The following is an 18,395-nucleotide window of genomic DNA, read 5'->3' as shown; positions in this document are numbered from 1 at the left end:
GCAAGTGGATTTCCGGGTCAAGAGGTCCGCGCTGGGTACATCACCATGGAAGCAATCGGTTTGGTCACGTGGTGCCCTTGGTTACGCCCGGTGGCAGCTGTGGGGTCTACGGCTCAGACGGGGGCCATTTTGCCAGAGGCTGCCTCCCGGAGTTGGGGGCGGCCTGGCGGCGGGCTGAAGCTGTTCTTTTTCGTCTTCTGCAGCTTGGGGCTTGGAGAGGATCTGGAAGTCCGGGCTCCATCGAGCCCTTCGGAGACGGCAATGATTTCTTCCAACCACCGCCACCTAACGACCCTACATGGCGGCTGCGCCCTCCGCTCTGCTTCTGCTGCCGCCCTTTCCAGTCCTCTCTGCCTATCGGCTCCAGAGCCGCAGTCGTCCTTCCGCCCCAGAAACTGATGATAGTGGAGTTGGGGGCATTATGAGAGGAGAGAAAAACTACTACTGCCGTGGAGCTGCGGGGGACCACGGTTCCTGCCCCACTAGAACTTCGCCTCTGGCCTCGGCCCTCTTGATGCCCTCGGAGGCAGTCTCAAGCAGCTGGTCTGATTCTGGAGGCGGTTTGTCAGGGGGAGATGAAGAGGAGACTCGGCTCCTTCAACTCCTCCGCACCGCGCCGGATCCTTCTGAGGCCTTTCAGGCTTTGCAAGCTGCTTTGCCGCGGCGGGGCGGTCGACTTGGCTTCCCCCGACGCAAGGAAGCTTTGTATCGGGCACTGGGCCGAGTGCTTGTGGAAGGAGGTATTGATGAGAAGCGGCTCTGCTTGCAACTTCTCTCAGACGTTCTCCGGGGTCAGGGGGAGGCAGGCCAGCTGGAAGAGGCCTTTAGCTTAGCACTTTTGCCTCAACTAGTTGTCTCGTTACGGGAAGAGAATCCAGCCCTGCGGAAAGATGCGCTGCAGATCCTGCATATATGTCTGAAACGTAGTTCTGGAGAGGTGCTGAGAACGCTTATACAACAAGGACTGGAAAGTACCGATGCCCGACTTAGAGCGTCCACAGCACTACTGCTTCCCATCTTGCTTACTACTGAGGACTTGTTGCTTGGTCTGGATCTCACCGAGGTGATAATATCCCTAGCCCGAAAGCTTGGTGATCAGGAGACAGAAGAAGAATCTGAGACAGCTTTCTCCGCACTTCAACAAATTGGGGAGCGACTTGGCCAAGACAGGTTTCAATCGTATATTTCTCGTCTCCCCTCTGCCCTGAGGAGACACTACAATCGCCGCCTGGAGTCCCAGTTTGGAAGTCAAGTTCCTTATTATTTGGAACTTGAAGCCTCTGGATTTCCTGAAGATCCCCTTCCCTGTTCAGTGACTCTTCCCAACAGCAATCTTAAATTTGGGATTATTCCTCAGGAGCTGCATTCACGATTATTGGATCAGGAAGACTATAAGAACCGAACCCAGGCCGTCGAAGAACTAAAGCAGGTGCTGGGAAAATTTAACCCTAGTTGTACTCCTCATTCTAGTCTTGTTGGCTTCATTAGTTTGCTATATAATTTATTAGACGATTCTAACTTCAAAGTGGTTCATGGCACACTTCAAGTCCTGCATTTACTGGTTATTCGCCTTGGAGAGCAGGTACAGCAGTTCTTGGGACCAGTTATAGCAGCTTCTGTCAAAGTGCTGGCAGACAACAAGTTGGTGATCAAACAAGAATACATGAAAATCTTCCTCAAGCTAATGAAGGAAGTAGGACCTCAGCAGGTGCTTTGTTTACTCCTGGAACATCTCAAACATAAGCATTCCAGAGTGAGAGAGGAGGTGGTGAACATTTGCATCTGCTCCCTGCTGACCTATCCTAGTGAGGATTTTGACTTGCCCAAACTGTCCTTTGATCTTGCCCCAGCTCTTGTAGATAGCAAACGCAGGGTACGCCAAGCAGCTTTAGAAGCTTTTGCCGTATTGGCATCATCAATGGGCTCAGGTAAAACCAGCATCCTTTTTAAAGCTGTGGATACTGTTGAACTGCAAGATAATGGAGATGGAGTGATGAATGCTGTGCAGGCCAGATTGGCTAGGAAAACCTTACCAAGGCTAACAGAGCAGGGATTTGTGGAATATGCAGTACTGATGCCATCTTCTGCCGGGGGTAGATCAAACCATTTGGCACATGGAGCAGATACGGACTGGCTTTTGGCTGGTAACAGAACTCAGAGTGCACACTGTCACTGTGGTGACCACGTAAGGGATAGCATGCAAATTTATGGATCTTACAGTCCAACTATTTGTACCCGAAGGGTATTAAGTGCAGGAAAAGGAAAAAATAAATTACCGTGGGAAAATGAGCAGCCTGGAATCATGGGAGAAAACCAGACCTCCACTTCCAAGGATGTAGAGCAGGTATGCTTCTCTAATTTTCTTGAGTCGAAAGTGTGAAGTGTGAAGAATTTAAATGAAAATATGCCTGCGATGACTGAAGGGTGAGTCTGCTTGAGGGAAACATGTTATGCTTTGTTTTAAATCAATTTTAAATCCACTGAATGTTGATGTGGGTACTCATTATTATGGTACAGATCACAAAGGACCATTTAATAGGCTTCCTGCTTGATAGATTTAATTAAGTTTGAGACACGTGATATAGACAATACCTAGATTCAGTTTGAGTTTGTTACTGTGGCATGTCAGTTTATCTCATCATACAACAAACATTGAATACCTAGTAGGTGCCAGATAAAGAGCTAAATTCTGGGAATGAAGATGAGGCCAGTTTCACACAGTTTAGGAAAAAGGTCAGACCTAGGAATTAGCAATTAACAAATTCGCTAAGTGCTAAAGTAGAAATACAAAGACTGCAGGAATACTGAAGATAGAAAAAATAATTCCACTAGAAAAGTAAAAAAAAAAAAAAAAAAAAAAAAAAGAAACCGCAGAAGATACGACATTTGAACTGAGATTTACCCCCGAAGCTTTTATTTAAAAAATTCCAAATCTATAGGTAAGAGTACAATGAATACCCATATACTTCATCTGTATTTACCAGATGTAACATCTTGACGTATTTCCTCCATATTTGCTGAACTATTTGAAAGTAAATTGTGGATATCTTGAGATTTCACTCCTAAATATCTCAGCATATATCTCCTAGGAATGACATTCTCCTTTATATCCATAAATCATTATTGCACCTCAGACTATCAGTAGTAATTCAGTAATATGTAGCAGACAGCCTGTAATTAAATTTCCCCAATTGTCTCCAAAAGTGTTTTATATTTCTTGTTTTACTTTTATCATCCAGGATCTAGTCAAGGTTCATGTGGTTAATGTTCCTTGTAATTTTATCTAGAATAATATCCTGCTTGTTGTTTGTTTCTTTGTTTTTTCATGGCTTTGGCCTTTTATAAAAAGAGTTTGGGGTAGTTTTGTAGAATGTCCCTAGTTTTAATTTATATGTTTACTTGATTAGATTCAAAATAAATATTTTTAGGAAAATATTACATAGGAGATACGTATATATGAAGGAGAAGCTAAGTAGTGTGAACCTCACAGTACATTACATTATGAGGCAAATGATATCAGGTTGTCCCATCAGTGGTGATGCTTAATTTTTTGGATAATGCTTAATGTTTGGATAAGGTGGTAATAGCCAGATCTCTCCATTGTAAAGGTACATTTTCCTCTTTAGAATTAGCATATAATCTTAGAATTAGTATATAGAATTAGCATATAGCATAATAGTAAAATGATACTTGGAGACCGTAAGAATACCCCAACAACTTTTCACCCACTGTGTTTAGCATCCATCAATGGTCTTTATCTGTATCATTTATTATACTGGGGACTTACAAATTGTAATTTTGTTTTTGTTTTTGTTTGAGATGGAGTCTCTCAGCTCATTGCAACTTCTGTCTCCCGGGATCAAACAATTCTCCCACCTCAGCCTCCTGAGTAGCTGGGATTACAGGTGCCCACTGCCATGCCCAGCTAATTTTTGTATTTTTAGTAGAGACAGGGTTTCACCATGTTGGCCAGACCTGTCTCAAACTCCTGACCTCGTGATCCACCTGCCTCAGCCTCCCAAAGTGCTGGGATTACAGGCCTGAGCCACTGCACCCAGCCCAAATTGTAATTTTTAAATTACAAAGGCCGGGCAGAGTGGTTCACACCTGTAATGCCAGCACTTTGGGAGGCCGAGGCAGGCAGATCACCTGAGGTCAGGAGTTCGAGACCAGCCTGGCCAACATGGTGAAACCCCCATCTCTACTAAAAATACAAAAATTAGCTCGGTGTGGTGGTACACACCTGTAATCCCAGCTACTCGGGAGGCTGAGGCAAAAGAATCACTTGAACCCAGGAAGCTGAGGTTTCAGTGAGCTGAGATGGCACCACTGCACCCCAGCCTAGGCAACAGAGGGAGACTCTGTCTCAAAAATAATAATAATAATAACAAATTAATTACAAAAAGAGTAATTTAAAAACATTGTAACATTTCTTCTCTATCGGCAATTCTTTTTTTTCTTGTATGTGTAATAATTATGTATTATTTTTTGTTACTAAATTTTTTTTAACTTTTTTGTGCTAAAAGTGTCCCAAATTTGACTAGTGACTGGCTCCTGTGTCCTTTTAACATGACTGTTCTTTAGTCTTTGAGCACTTCCTTAACATAATATTTGGGATGATTTCTTGAGGCTAGGAGTTCGAGACCAGCCTGGGCAACATAGTGAGCTCTCATCTCTACAAAAATAAAAAAACTTAGCCAGGCATGGTGGTGCATGCCTATAGTCCCAGCTACTTCGGAGGCTGAAGTGGGAGGATTGCTTGAGCCCGGGAGTTGCAGGCTGCAGCAGTGAGCCATGATTGTGCCACCGCACTCCAGCCTGCTCAACAGAGCAAAACCCAGACTCAAAAACAAAATGAAACAAAATAAGAGTAACATGATGCCTAGCCTTACTTTGGTTTTCTCTTGCTTCAGACTTGGAATCAGCCATTTTTTCAGAAGTCCTAGTACTGCCTTTTTATTGGGCAGCGGTATTTGAAAACAAAAGTCTGAGTATAGATTTGTTCATTGCTATTTCTTGCCATTGTGGTTTCACCCTTTCAGTGGACAGAACCAAGGAGTATCTGTTTTTTGTTCGCTTGTTATTTAATGCATTTATATTAATACCTCCAGTTCAAAACTAGTACTACAGGGTTCTTTCTCATCTTCCTTTATTCCATATTTGAATCTCCCTTTGTTCATAATAAAATCCCTGCTTCCTAACACCAGCAATATTTATTCATATGCTGTATCCTACAGTAACCCCCCCCCCCAAAAAAATTGCTAGACCAGTAACAGCAACCAACTACCTACTAAATAAAGTTTAAGATTTCATTACAGTTCTTTTTGTGTTTAGAATTATTCCACAGTCAGAATTTTGTGGTCAAACTTTTCTTAAATTAAGTCTTTTGTCTTAATTTTAATTAATATTCAAACAGTGTGTTGAAAGATGAATAGGCACTTGTTACGTGTGGATAGATCTCAGTGAATTTCAGACTAAAGGAATAGCGTGTTTAGAGACACTGATTATATGAAAGAACTTAGTAAATTAATAAGAGAATGGGGAGTTTTTGCACAGCAGACACAAGGGGCCTAGTGGGAAGTAGCAGATGATACTGGAGATGTAGATAAGGGTAAAATATGGAGATAATATCTTGCAAATAATGAGTTTGGACCTTCTGCAATAGACCTCAAATGGGAGGAGGTGAATTGAGTGTTCTCTCTGGTTCCTTCCAATCCCAAAATGTGTAGATTTTTTGGAAATAATTTTCAGATTTATATAATCTGGTTATATGTTATTTCCTTGTATTATAAGCATTATCTGGCAGTGATGATTTTTTTTAAGCATTACTCTTAAGACTGCTTATCATGTGTCAAGTCTAAGATGTCAGTGTATATATTATTAAAAAGATTCTGGTGCTGGCCAAAGCAACAAGAATCTGAAGATAAGTGCATTTCTGAAATGCCAGCATAGACATACTTTGCTTTTGAAAGATGCTGTGGTGAAATCAAAACTTTACCCAGAAATCAAGTTGTAATTACTTGTTCAAAAAAGATCTTAGAGGAACTATTTTAATAGCGGACAGGGAATAAATATCTAAACAGTTTATGTGTGCAGTTTTTAAAAATATATATACATACATATTTTAAATTATTGGACTTTATTTATTTATTTTTTTTTTTTTTTGAGACGGAGTTTCACTCTGTCGCCCAGGCTAGAGTGCTGTGTGGCGCAATCTTGGCTCACTGCAAGCTCCATCTCCCGGGTTCACGCCATTCTCCTGCCTCAGCCTTGTGAGTAGCTGAGACTACAGTAATTCTTCTGCCTCAGGCTCCTGGACTCAAGAGTAACTGGGACTACAGCTACTACAGGCACCCGCCACCATGCCCGGCTAATTTTTTTTGTATTTTTAGTAGAGATGGGGTTTCACCATGTTAGCCAGGATGGTCTCTATCTCCTGACCTCGTGATCTTCCCCTCTTGGCCTTTGCCCAAAGTGCTGGGATTACAGGCGTGATCCACCGCACCCGGTCTGGACTTTAATTTTTAAAGCAGTTTTAGGTTCTCAGCAAATTTGAACAGAGAGTACAGATAGTTCCCATATACCCCTGTCCACACAAGAACAACCTGACCCACCTCATCCTGTACTTTAGGGGTACATTTGTTATAATCAGTGAACCCATATTAACATATAATTATCACCCAAAGCCCATAGTTGCATTAAGGTTCACTCTTGTGTTGTACATTCTATGGGATTTTGGCAAATGTATCCATGTCTTATGTTCAGTACATTCTATGGGGTTTTGACAGTGTATCCATGTCTTGTATCCACCATTATAGTATCATAACAGTAGTTTCAGTGCCCTAAAAATTCTCTGTTCTTTACATGTACATTCTTCCCTCCCTCACCCCATTCCCAACCCTTAGCAACCAGTGGTCTTTTTTTCTGTCTCCATAGTTTTGTCATTTCCAGAATGTCACATACTTGGAATTATATAGTATCTTGCATTTTCAGATTGGTTTCTTTCACTTAGTAAAATGCATTTAAGTTTTCTTTCTGTCTTTTCAAGGTTCCTTCCTTCCCCCTTCCCCTTCCCCTTCCCCTTCCCCTTCCCCTTCCGTTCCCTTTTTTTTTTTTTTTGACAGAGTCTTGCTCTGTCGCCCAGGCTGGAGTACAGTGCGATCTCAGCTCCCTGCAACCTCTGCCTCCCAGAATCAAGTAATTCTTCTTCTGCCTCAGGCTCCCAAGAAGCTGAGACTACAGGCTCACACCATCATGCCCGACTAATTTTTTGTATTTTTAATAGAGATGGGATTTCACCATGTTGGCCGGACTGGTCTTGAACTCCTGGACTCAAGCAGTTGCCCACCCTGGCCTCCTGAAGTGCTGGGATTACAGGCAGGAGCTACTGCGCCTGGCCTATCAGATGTATCTTTTGAAAATATTTTCTCCCAGTTTGTGTCGTGTCTTCTCATTCTCTTGACATTAACTTTCTCAGAGCAGAAGTTTTAAAATTTTAATAAAGTCCAGTGAATCAGTTTTTTCTTTCATGGATCATGCCTTTGGTATCATATCTAAAAAGTCATCACCATACCCAAGATCATCTAGGTTTTCTCCTGTGTTATCTTCTAGGTATTTTATAGTTATACAATTTACATTTAAGTCTATGATCCATTTGGAGTTAATTTTTATGAAAGCTGTAAGATCTCTTTCTAGATTCATTTTTTCACATGTGCATGTTCAGTTGTTGCAGCACCATTTGTTGAAAACACTGTCTTTTCTCCATCGTCCTTACTTCTTTGTCAAAGATCAGCTGACTGTATTCATGTGGGTCTTTTTCTGGGCTCTTTACTCTGCTCCATTGGTGTGTCTATTTTTGCCCATAACACATTGTATTGATTACTGTAGCTTTATGGTAAATCTTGAAGTTCCATAGTGTCAGTCTTCTGACTTTGTTGTTTTCCTTCCATGTCGAGTTCACTCTTCTGGGTTTTTTGCCTCTCATTATAAACTTTAGAATCAGTTTGTTGATGTCCAAAAAATAACTTGCTGAGAATTTGGTTGGGATTGCATTGAATCTATAGATCACATTGAGAAAAACTAACAGCTTGACAATATTGAGTCTTCCTATCCACAAACATGGATTATCTCTTCATTTATTTAGCTCTTCTTTGATATCTTGCATTGGAGTTCTATACGTTCCTCATATAGATATTGTACGTATTTTGCTAAATTTATATTGAAGTACCCTACTTTTGTATGCTAATGTAAATGATAAATTTTTTTAAAAATTTCAAATTCCACTGGTTCATTGCTGGTATAGAGGAAAATGCTTGACTTTTGCACATTAACTTTGTGTCCTGCAAGCTTGCTATAATATAATCATGTATTAGTTGCAGGAGGATTTTTTTTTTGTTGTTAATTCTTTGAGACTTTCTATGCAGACAATCATGTCATCTGTGAACAAAGACAATTTTCTTTCTTTCCAATCTGTATACTTTTTATTCCTTTTCTTGTCTTACTGCATTAGTTTGGACTTCCAGTATGATATTGAAAAGCAGTGATGAGAGAGGACATCCTTGCCTTGTTTCTAATCTTAGTGGGAAAGTTTTGAGTTTTTCATAATTATGATGTTATCTGTATGCTTTTTTGTAGTGTTCTTTATAAAGTTGAGAAAGTTCCCCCTGTATTCCTAGTTTACTGAGAGTTTTCATCATATATGGATATTAGTTTTTGTCGAATGCTTTTTCTGCATCTATTGATATAATTATGTGATTTTTCTTAAACCTGATGATGTGATGGGTTATATTAATTGATTTTCAAATGTTGAGCCAGCCTTGCATACCTGGGATAAATCCCACTTGGTTGTGGTGTATTATTCATTTTATATATTGTTGGATTCAATTTACTAATATTGTGTTGAGGATTTTCACATGTTTGTTCATGGGTGATATTGGTCTGTGGGGATTTTGTTTTGTTTTGTTTTTGTTTTTTTCTTATAAGGTCTTTGCTGGTTTTTGTATTAGGGTAGTGCTGGCCTTGTAGAACGAGTCAGAAAGTATTCTCCCTGCTTTTATATTCTGAAATTAATTGTAGAAAATTGGTATAATTTTTTAAAAAAAATGTTTAGTAGAGTCCATTAGTAAACCCATCTGAATCTGGTGCTTTCTGTTTTGGAACGTTATTAATTACTCAATTTCTTTACAGATACAGACCTAGTCAAATTATCCTTATCTTCTTGTATGTGTTTTTGCACATTGTGTCTTTCAAGGAATTGATCCATTTCATCTAGGTTACCCAATTTATGAACATAGAGTTGTTAACAGTATTCCTTTATTATCCTTTTAATGTTTATGGGATTTGTAGTAATAGTCTGTCTTTCATTTCTGATATTAGTAATTTGTTTCTCTGTTCTTCTTAGTTAGCCTGACCAGAGGCTTACCAATTTTATTGATCTTTTCCAAGAACCCGCTTTTGTTTTTGTTGATTTTCTGTTGATTTCCTGTTTTCAGTTTCACTGATTTCTATGCTAATTTTTTATTTTTTATTTTTCTCCTGCTTACTTTGGATTTAATTTGCTCTTCCTTTGCTAGTTTCCTAAGATGTGCACTTAGATGATTGATTTTAGATCTTTCTTCTTTTCTGATATATTCATTCAATGCCATAAATTTCCTCTTCCAGGCACTGCTTTCACTGCCTACCACAAATCTAGATACATTGTATTTTCATTTAATTCAAAATATTTTAAAATTTCACTTGAGATTTCTTTGACTTATATGTAACTTAGAAGTGTGTTTAATCTACAAGTATTTTGGGGTTTTCCATCTGTATTCTGTTCTCACATTGCTATAAAGAACTACCTGAGACAAGGTAATTTATAAAGAAAAGAGATTTAACTGACTCACAGTTCCTTATGGCTGGGGAGACCTCAGAAACTTACAATTATGGCAGAAAGTGAAGAGGAAGGAGTCACCTCTTACATGGCTGGAAAAGGAGGAAGAGAGGGCAAAGAGAGATGCCATACAGTTTTAAACAACCAGATCTCTTGAGAACTCACTATTATGAGAACAGCAAAGGGGATATCCAACCCCATGATCCAATCATCTCCCAGCAGCCCCTCTTTCAACATTGAGGATTACAATTTGAAATGAGATTTGGGCCAGGCCACAAACCCAAACCACATCACCATTTTAATTTGATCTGAGAGCAGATATTGTATGATTTCTATTCTTTTAAATTTGTTAAAGTGTGTGTGTGTGTGTGTGGCGATAGAACGTGGTGTTTCTTAGTGTTCCATGTGAATTTGAGAAGAATGTGCAATCTGTTGTTGGATAAAGTAATCTATAGATATCGATTACATCTAGTTGATTGATGATGATGTTGAGTTCAACTCTGTCTTTATTGAATTTTCTGCCTGCTGGATCTGTCCATTTCTGATTGAGGGGTAATTAAGTCTCCAACTATAATAGTGGGCTTGTCTATTTTTTCTTGTAATTCTATCAGTCTTTGCCTCATTTAATTTGACACTGTTGTTGGGCATACATTAAGAATTGTTTTGTTTTCTTGGAATATTAATCCTGTTACTATTATGTGATACCCCTCTTTATCCCTGATAACTTTTCTTGCTCTGAAGTCTGCTCTGTCTGAAATTAATGTAGCTACTCTTGCTTTCTTTTTTTTTTTTTTTTTTTTGAGACTGAGTCTGGCTCTGTCGCCCAGGCTGGAGTGCAGTGGCCGGATCTCAGCTCACTGCAAGCTCCGCCTCCCGGGTTTACGCCATTCTCCTGCCTCAGCCTCCGGAGTAGCTGGGACCACAGGCGCCCGCCACCTCGCCCGGCTAGTTTTTTGTATTTTTTAGTAGAGACGGGGTTTCACCGTGTTAGCCAGGATGGTCTCGATCTCCTGACCTTGTGATCCGCCCGTCTCAGCCTCCCAAAGTGCTGGGATTACAGGCTTGAGCCACCGCGCCCGGCTGCTTTCTTTTGATTAATGTTAGCATGGTGTACCTTTCTCCATCTCTTTACTTTTAATTTATATCTGTCTTTATATTTAAAGTGGATTTCTTGTAGATAGCATATATAGTAATTACTTATTTAAGTTCCTCGATAGGCTCTTGGAAACCATGACTTTCAGTGAAATGACATACAGTAAGTCCTCCAATAATGCTATTTTGTTCAACATCATTTTGCTATAATGTTGATGAGAAAAACAAATTGGTTTTGTTATACATTGTTGTGCTTAAAGTGGCAGTCTCGAATAACTTATTGGTGATGTTAAGTGAGAACTTACTGTACTTGGGTCTTGTTTTTTGATCACTCTGACAATCTCCGTCTTTTAATTGTTAGACATTTAAAGTGTTTATTGATATAGTTGGATTAATATCTACCATAACTGTTGTTTTCTATTTGTTGCTCATGGTCTTTGTTCCTGTTTTTGTCTTCTGTTTTTTGGCTCCTTGTGGTTTTAATTGAGAGTTTAACATGATTCAGTTTTCTCTTCTTTCTTAGCATATCAATTATACTGCTGCTTTTTTTTTTTTTTTCTTAGTAGTTTCCCTAGAGTATGCAATACACATTCACAACTAACTAATCCACATTCACTTTCAGGTAACAATATACTACTTCACAGGTAACCCAAGTACCTTATAATAACAGAATATTCCTAATTTCTTCCTCCTGTCACCTGTTTAATGCTGTCATTCATTTCATTTATACATAAACACACAGACACACACAGAAGCATACATAATCAAATACATTGTTGCTATTATTTTGAATGGTTTTCTGTTAGATCTGTTTATGAAAAATAAGTTGTTTTTTTTTTTAACCTTTACTTATTCTCCTCCAGTGCACTTCCTTTATCCAGGTTTCTGACCTATATAATTTTCCTTTTCTCTGAAAAACTTCAATGTTTCTTACAAGGTAGATCGTACTAACAACAAATTCTCTCAATTTCTGTTTGTCTGAGAATGTCTTTATTTTTCTTCACTTGTGAAAGACTATTTCCCAGGGTATAGAATTCTAAGTTGATGTTTTGGGTTTTTTTTCTCTCAATACTTTAAATATTTCACTCCACTTTCTTCTTGTTTGTATGGTTTCTGAGAAGTTAGATGTAATTCTTATCTTTGCTCCCTCATAGGTAATTTTTTTTTCCTTTAGCTTCTTTCAGGATTTTTATTTTTGATTTTTTGTAGTTTGAAGATGAAATGCCTAGGTGTAGTTTTTCTGGCATTTCTCCTGGTTTTTCTCTGAGTTTCCTAGATCTGTGGTTAGGTTTCTAACATTAACTGGGGGAAATTCTTAGTAATTATCGCCTCAAATATTTCCTCTGTTCTTTTCTATATTCTCTTCCTAGTAATCCAATTGTACATATGTTACACCTATTGTAATTTTCCCACAGTTCTTGTATATTCTCTTCTCTTTTTTTCAGGCTTTTTTTCTTTAAGTTTTGGAAGTTTTTATTGTCATATCCTCAAGCTCAGTGATACTTTCCCCAGCTATGTCCAGTTTACTAATGAGCCCATTAAAGGCATTCTTTCTTTCTGTTACTATGTTTTTGATCTCTAGGTTTCTTTTTTGTACTTTCTTAGAAGCAACGCTTCATGGCTTACATTATCCGTTTGTTGTTGCATGTTGTCTACTTTTATCACTATAGCCCTTAGCATATTAATTATAGTCTTAGAAAATTCCTGGTATGTTAACTCCAAAATTCCTGCCATATCCAATGCTAGTTATGATGCTTGTTCTGTCTTTTCAGACTTCATTTTTCCCTTTACTGTGCCTTATTATTTTTTGTTGATAGGTAGACATAATATACTAAGTAAAAGGAACTGTGGTAAATAGTTCTTTAGTAATGTACTATTAAGGTGTGAGAGGTGGGGAAGTGATCTATTGTGCTTTAATTACACTTTTGATGAGTATAATTTTATGGTTGCAATAAAATATCTTAGCATTTTAAAAAAGAAAATTCCTGATGCCTTTACCCCTTTTGGTGTGTGTGTCTGGAAAAAAAAGTTAATACAACATTTCTGCCATATCCGATGCTGGTTCTGATGCTTGTTCTGTCTCTTCAGACTTTGTTTTTACCTTTTACCGTGCCTTATAAGTTTTTGTTGACAGGTAGACGTGATATACTAAATAAAAGAACTGTGGCAAATAGGTCTTTAGTAATGTACTATTAAGGTCAGGGGGTGGGGAGTGTTCTTTAGTGCTTTAATTACACTTTTGATGAGTGTAATTTTATGGTTGGCTCTCCCAATTTCTTCAGCATTTTAACAAAGAGAAATCTTGTTTCCTTTACCCCTTTCTGTGTATATTTTTTAAAATACCAGATAGCAATAATTTTGCTTAAACTTGCTAAATGATTAAAAACAGAATTTTTGTCCCTTTCTGTGTATGTTTTTATTAGCCACTCTCACATAGATCAACTGAAAACATCCAATAACTGCGTTATATTGGAATTAATGAACTCAATAGATGCTCTACCAGGTGAAAGCCTAAACATAATGTAAAAATAAATACTAAGTTGAAGCAAGTTTTATTTTCTGTTAGCGGGAATAGCTATGTCTAATGTAAGTTAATAGATTGTATTAGTTTTAGTGTCTTTGAAGGTCAGTGTACATCTTGTTAAAGGACTTAGGTTCCACATTTTCTCCATATTCCATATTCTTTATTTCCTAAACCGCCCTTCCCTTTTTTTGGTGGGGGGCGGTGGTGGGTGGGATGGGGTTTCACTGTGTCACCCAGGCTGGAGTACAGTGGTGAGATCTTGGCTCACTGCAACCTCCGCCTCCCAGGTTCAAGCCATACTCCCACCTCAGCCTCCCAGGTAACTGGGATTACAGGTGCGTGCCACCACTCCTGGCTAATTTTTGTATTTTTAGTGGAGACAGGGTTTCACCATGTTGGCCAGTCTGGTCGTGAACTCCTGACCGCAGATGATCCGCCTGCCTTAGCCTCCCAAAGTGCTGGGATTACAGGTGTGAGCCACCACGCCTGGCCTCTCCCACCTTTTTTTTTTTTAATGAAGTGAGTTTGAACCTTTTTTTTTTTTTCTAGTGACTCAGAACAACACAGCTTTTGTATTAGGATAACTCCCTTTTTAACAATATAAGAACATTGGATATAATATTTTGGTAGTACTGAGAGTATCATGATTTATAAAATCTTAGTGAAGTCAACTGGTGACCATATTTAGTTTTCTAGCCCTGTTTATAGATTTTTTTTCAAAATTATGAGATATGGTAAAGATAAAATGATTCCTGGATCAACTATACTGACTTCAGAATTGGTCTTTCTAAGAACGAATCTGATCTTGTAACCCACCTTTCAGAGTTCTCAAATCTCACCCTGATTACACTCACTTTGGTTAAAATCCTTCATTGGCTCCAACAATCTTCAAGATAAAATACAGAATTCAGTAATAGCCCCCTTTCCTCTTACTGCTTCCGCAAAAATTGCCCTATCCTTATTCCTGGCCTGTGTACATTTAACCTGTTGAGTTCTCTGGCCTTACACATACTGATCATTGCCTAGATTGCCCTTCCATATCCATCCTCTGACCCCCTTTTCCGGATAACATCTAATCCTTTGTTGCCTTATCTGAGGTCTTCTTTCATCACATGCTCCATCTCATCCTAAGCTTTCCCTATCACAGTGCTTCTAATTACAGTGAATTGAAATTTATTCTTCACAAGTTTTATTTCCCACTATACTCTGAGCACATTGAAAACAGAGATTATTTTAATCTTAGTATCCAGTATCTTTAGCACAGTGCTTGGCACACAGGAGGCACTTGAAGATGTTTGTTGAGTGAATTAAAGTTATCTCAAGTGTAGATCATTTGTTTAATCAAGCTTTACCTTTAAAAAAAAAAAAAACTCTTAAAATAATACCTGAAATGTAATGTTATTACGTATTTTAAACTTTTAGCTACCAGTCATCATGTGTATAGTCAATAAGACCAGCACATGATACTGGGGTTCTTATGCCTTATGTGAAAATCAGTAGTGAACATTTTGTTTTTAACAGTAAATTTAAGAATATGAAAATGCTTCTTTGGTCCTGTATTCTTACAGTTTCCTTCAGAAATAGTTTCGATATCAATTTCTCCCAGAAGTATCTCTCCTTGCTTACTAGATTTGTATACTAGCCCTCTACTTCTAAACCTAAAAATTAGTATTTTAAAAATACTGGAAAGCAATAATTTTGCTCAAAATTGCTAACGACTAAAACCAGAACATTAAGCATACAATTATGTTAAATTGTTTTATTTCTAGTAATTGAGTTAAATTATGTGATTTCATTTCTAAACATTTTTCTAAAACAAAGTAAAGTTAAATTGATCAATGTAGCCATCAAATGCATCTAACTCTTCATATTCTGCTTTATATATATGATTGATTGACTAGAAATAAAATAATTTGGGCCTTCTGAAGCCTTAGCATAAATTGAAGAAAATTAGACTGCCTTCTTAAATAGAAAAATTTGTAGTTCTTCCTATGAGACCCCACACAGAGAAATTTTAAATATGTTGGCCTTCTTAAAGGTGTTAAATGTATGACATGCTTTAGCCTTCTTTTTTTGACAGAGGATCTCACTCTGTCACCCAGGCTGGAGTGCAGTGGCATGATCTCAGCTCACTGCAACCTCCACCTCCTGGGCTAAAGCGATTCTCCTGCCTCAGCCTCCCAAGTAGGTGGGACTACAGGCATGCACCACCAAGCCTGGCTAATTTTTTTTTGTATTTTTTGGTAGAGACAGGGTTTCACCATGTTGACCAGGCTGGTCTCAAACTCCTGAGTTCAAGCAATCCTCCTTCCACTGCCTCTGAAAGTGCTGGGATTACAGGTGTGAGCCACCGTGCCTGGCCTAGCCTTCTTTTTGAAAAGAACTGGGCAGCACCACCTGAGCTGATTTAAGGGAAATATAAATGGTTTCCATTTGTATAAATACTAACATGAAAATTTGAGGATAGTTTGTGATTTGTGTGCTTTAAAACTGTAAAGGCAACATTCACAAAATCATTATAAGTTTTTAAAGATGTGTGCATGGGGATGTGCTTTCTGGAAAAGGGCACTGATTGAGAATCATGAAGAGTTAAGTTACCTTATTGGAGCAAAATATGAGGTAAAGTTAGTTTTCTCCTCTCCTCCCAAATTCCACTGTGCCCTCCAAAAAGGGTGGAGCAGATTACAAAGGACAATTGGCTGTTTGGAAAAAGAAAAAAAAAAATGTTTAGCTGATATTATAATTGAGCCTCCCTCAGTGAATACTAACCATACATGTATGACATAGATATAAAAATGAGATTTTTGTGCCTAAATGTTTCTAATTTACTTAGACAAAAATGTGAAGATTAAAAGATAATATAGCAAATTGGAGAGTTAAACATCAAATTATTGATAGAAGCGGTAGTTACTAAAAGAAGATCAAAGCCAGGAGCAGTGGCTCATGCCTGTAATCCCAGCACTTTGGGAGGCCAAGGCAGGAGGAGTGCTTGAGCCCAGGAGTTTGAGAGCAGCCTGGACATATAGTAGAAGACTCTAAAAAAATACAAAAATTAGCCAGGCATGGTGGCACATGTCTGTAGTCCTAGCTACTTGGGAGACTCAGGTGGAGGATCACTTGAGCCTGGGAGGTCGAGGCTGTAGCGAGCTGAGATCATAGTGTCACTGCACATTAGCCTGGGGGACAAAGTGAGACCTTGTCTCAAAAATTACAAAAAAAAAAAAGAAAAAAGATGATCAAGAGCCAGGCATTGGTTAGTGACATTAAATATGAAATTTCCAGAAAAAAAAATCATAAATATTTCAATTACATATTCCTGTAGCCCATTTTGGAGATAAATAGACCAGTTTGTTTGGAAGGATGATTTTTTAAATGTAGTGGTGGCAGGCCAGGCGGGTGGCTTACGCTTGTAATTGCACCACTTTGAAAGGTCGGTGGGGGGGCGGAGCAGATCACTTGAGATCATGAGTCTGAGATGAGCCTGGCCAACATGGTGAAACCTCGTCTCTAGTAAAAATACAAAAATTAGCTGGGCGTGGTGGTACGCACCTGTAATCCCAGCTACCCAGGAGGCTGAGGCAGGAGAATCACTTGAACCCAGGAGGTAGAGGTTGTAGTGAGCTAAGATGGCGCCACTGCACTCCAGCCTTGGCAACAGAGCGAGACTCCGTTCCCACCTGCCAAAAGTAGTGGTGGGAAATATGATTACAAGAGAGAGGGAGGGGCTAGATTGGAGGCTCTTGAATACCATGCTAAGGAATTTAACCTGTTATTTTGACAGTAATTTGAGACTGCTGGATGGTTTTTGTTCGTTTCTGTTTTGGGGGAGGGGGTCTTTTCTTTTTAAAACTCTGTTTAGAAAAATTAATCACAAAAGCAGCAATGTGTAGTTTTGTTTTGTTTTGTTTTAAAGAAAAGCTAGAGATTGGAGACTGGAAAACCGATTACATGCTTATTAGACTGATTTAGGTGTAAGTTGTTCATTTTTATGAGGATTAGCAGGGTATCAGGATTAAGAAAAAAGGGATGGATGCAAGAGATATTTCAAAGGATTTAGTGACTAAGTGTTGGAGGAGAGGGAGAGAAAGAGGAATAACTAAAATTTGAACAAAGTAACTAAATGCATCATAGATCCATGAAGAGATAAGAAAGCCTAGAAGGAGGAAGTTAATTTAGGGGGAAATACGAATTTTTGGTGAAGGAAGATAGAATATTCTACTTGAATTGGAAGACTGTTATTTAAGAGATATGAATATAACTGGAGATGTAGATTCTGGAAGTCATGTGCTGACGTAATTGCTGAAACTGTGAGAATGGATGGGCTCTCCAGTGAATGACTTACAGAGCAAGAGAGAGAGGGTAGGATCAAATCTTGTTATACAACCCCATTTAGAGAATAGCAGTAGGAGATATAACCAAATAAAGCAAAGAGAAGTGTGCCCACAAGTTGGAAGAGAGCCAAGAAAAATAGGTTTTAGAATCAAAATGGTGAGGGAGTTTCAAGGAGTCATCAGTGTTAAATGCAGCACAGAACTTGGGGAAAATGAAAATTGGAAAGCACCATTTGTTCTTATATATTACAGCCTACTACTTGTAAAGTGGTTTTTGAAGGTACTTTTCTCTTAATTTTAATCTTTCTTAATGTCCTCTTAAGTTTTCTGATTGTAAAAAAGTTATACATGCTCATTATAGAAAATTTGAAAAATATGGAAAAGCACAGAGGAAAAGTTTGTGCTTTTTTGTATTTCAAAAAATTAATCTCACTCCTAGAGGTCTACAATTAATAATTTGTTGCCTATACTTTCAGTATCATTTCAGTTTATGAATACAGGTGTAGGTTCTTCTATCCATCAATGAAAGTTTCCCCTTTACACTTAATTTTTTTTTTTTTTTTTTGAGAGGGGGTCT

General features: G+C 38.4%; 1 protein-coding gene across 8 annotated transcripts in view; it reads left to right on the top strand.

Annotated features, from left to right (window-relative positions):
* Nucleotides 1–71: 71 nt before the first annotated feature.
* TOGARAM1 (TOG array regulator of axonemal microtubules 1) overlaps nt 72–18,395 on the top strand; it is a 112,616-nt gene continuing 94,292 nt past the window's right edge. For all 8 annotated transcript variants that reach the window (XM_017961150.2, XM_017961148.2, XM_009211462.3 and 5 more), the window contains exon 1: nt 72–2,344. In XM_017961150.2, the coding sequence (XP_017816639.1) occupies nt 299–2,344 (2,046 nt within the window). In that variant the 5' untranslated portion in view covers nt 72–298. The remainder of the gene's footprint in view (nt 2,345–18,395) is intronic.

Source organism: Papio anubis, chromosome 7 (genome assembly GCF_008728515.1).
Source record: "Papio anubis isolate 15944 chromosome 7, Panubis1.0, whole genome shotgun sequence".
NCBI classification, from domain to species: Eukaryota; Metazoa; Chordata; class Mammalia; order Primates; family Cercopithecidae; genus Papio; species Papio anubis.
Note: the sequence above shows the minus strand (reverse complement) of the source record. Positions and strands in the feature narration are given on the sequence as shown.